The 1490-nt window shown below is 33.3% G+C and overlaps 1 protein-coding gene across 12 annotated transcripts in view; it reads left to right on the forward strand.

Annotated features, from left to right (window-relative positions):
• Robo2 (roundabout guidance receptor 2) overlaps positions 1-1490 on the forward strand; it is a 1182575-nt gene that overhangs the window by 1114106 nt on the left and 66979 nt on the right. For all 12 annotated transcript variants that reach the window (XM_026786840.1, XM_026786841.1, XM_026786863.1 and 9 more), the window contains one exon: positions 719-890. In XM_026786840.1, coding sequence (XP_026642641.1) covers positions 719-890 — 172 coding nt within the window. The remainder of the gene's footprint in view (positions 1-718; positions 891-1490) is intronic.

Below are 1490 nucleotides of genomic sequence, written 5' to 3' on the forward strand. Positions count from 1 at the left end.
GTCCAGAGAGAACTTTCATAATCATTTACAGTAACAAATTTCTGTAGCTCTAAGGAACACATCCCATGAAGTTCAATTTATATTGAAATAACAAATCTAGCTACTTAGAATCTTTCTTACCATTTTGTTTCATGCATGTGTAGTGTGTAAATATATTTTGATAAAGACTAAAATTTAGTGATATTGCTCTATATATCACTATTAATTTTAATTTTATTTTGATAAGTTCCTGTAATTGAGATCAATTAATCCTGTTAACTACATCTGAACTTGATATTTTCTTGAATGTAATATGAATTACTTAGGTATGTACTTACATACTTTTGACAATATAAATTTATATTGAATTACGTATAAAAGAGTTTTTGATAAATTAAACAGAAAACTATGATATTTTATGTACACAAATAGGAAATTTAAAATAGCCCATAAGTTACCTGATGTCCGAGGAGTCACTGTGCCTTCTAAATTGCTCAGTGTAAACTCATATGATAATAGGGAGATGTAAAAGAACATGACAGAGCTTCAGCTTGTCATATTGTTCTCCTTCAAATGCACAGAAATGTACATGAAGCACAGAGAATGGCTATAAATGTCATTTATAAACAGTTTGAAAAGACTGCAAAATTTGTCAGTCACTCTATATGTATCCAGTTATAATAGTTGAATTGTCAGAACAGAAATGTCATACTATCTTTGTGTACTCTCTTTTCTATAGATCTGGTGTCTTGGAAATGAAACACGATTCCATATCAACAAAACTGTGGATGCTGCTATTCGTTCTGTAGTAATAGGTGGCTTATTCCCTGGAATTCAATACAGGGTAGAAGTGGCAGCTAGCACAAGTGCAGGGGTTGGAGTAAAAAGTGAACCACAGCCAATAATAATTGGTGAGTATCAGGATATGGACTCTGAACTTGAGTGTCTCTATGTGGACAGCAAGGTAGATTGTGGTTTTGAGTGTTCATCTTGACCATGTCCAGCTCTTTTGAGAGGCCCATATAGTACCCTCAGTACAGTACATCTTGACCATGTCCAGCTCTTTTGAGAGACCCATATAGTACCCTCAGTACAGGAAAGTAGGGTATTGACAGTTCTTACAACTAAGTCACACAAATAATTGTTTGTATATGTGTCCCAAAATCTTATAGCTATACCCATTGATTTTTCTTATCAAAAGCTGGCTAGTTGGCTAAAGAATATTGGTATTCAATAGATCTACTAATAATTGGAGTTCAATAACGATATAAAAAATAAGCTCTATGCTTCATTTGAGCAGACAGAAATAAGAAGCAGTCCAAAAGAACTTGGTAATGCCCATGAGGGCAGAAATTCATGCTACATCTATTCACATTCTTGAAAAAAAAAGTGCTTTCTGTCACTCTTGGTGAGGTTTGTCTGTTCTTGAAAAGTATATAAATGAAATTATCTAGAACATGACAATTTGTGTTTGCTTTTTGACTCAAGCAACACTTTCTGAGATTCTTTCA

The sequence above is a fragment of the Microtus ochrogaster genome, chromosome 2 (genome assembly GCF_000317375.1).
Source record: "Microtus ochrogaster isolate Prairie Vole_2 chromosome 2, MicOch1.0, whole genome shotgun sequence".
In the NCBI taxonomy this organism is placed as follows: Eukaryota; Metazoa; Chordata; class Mammalia; order Rodentia; family Cricetidae; genus Microtus; species Microtus ochrogaster.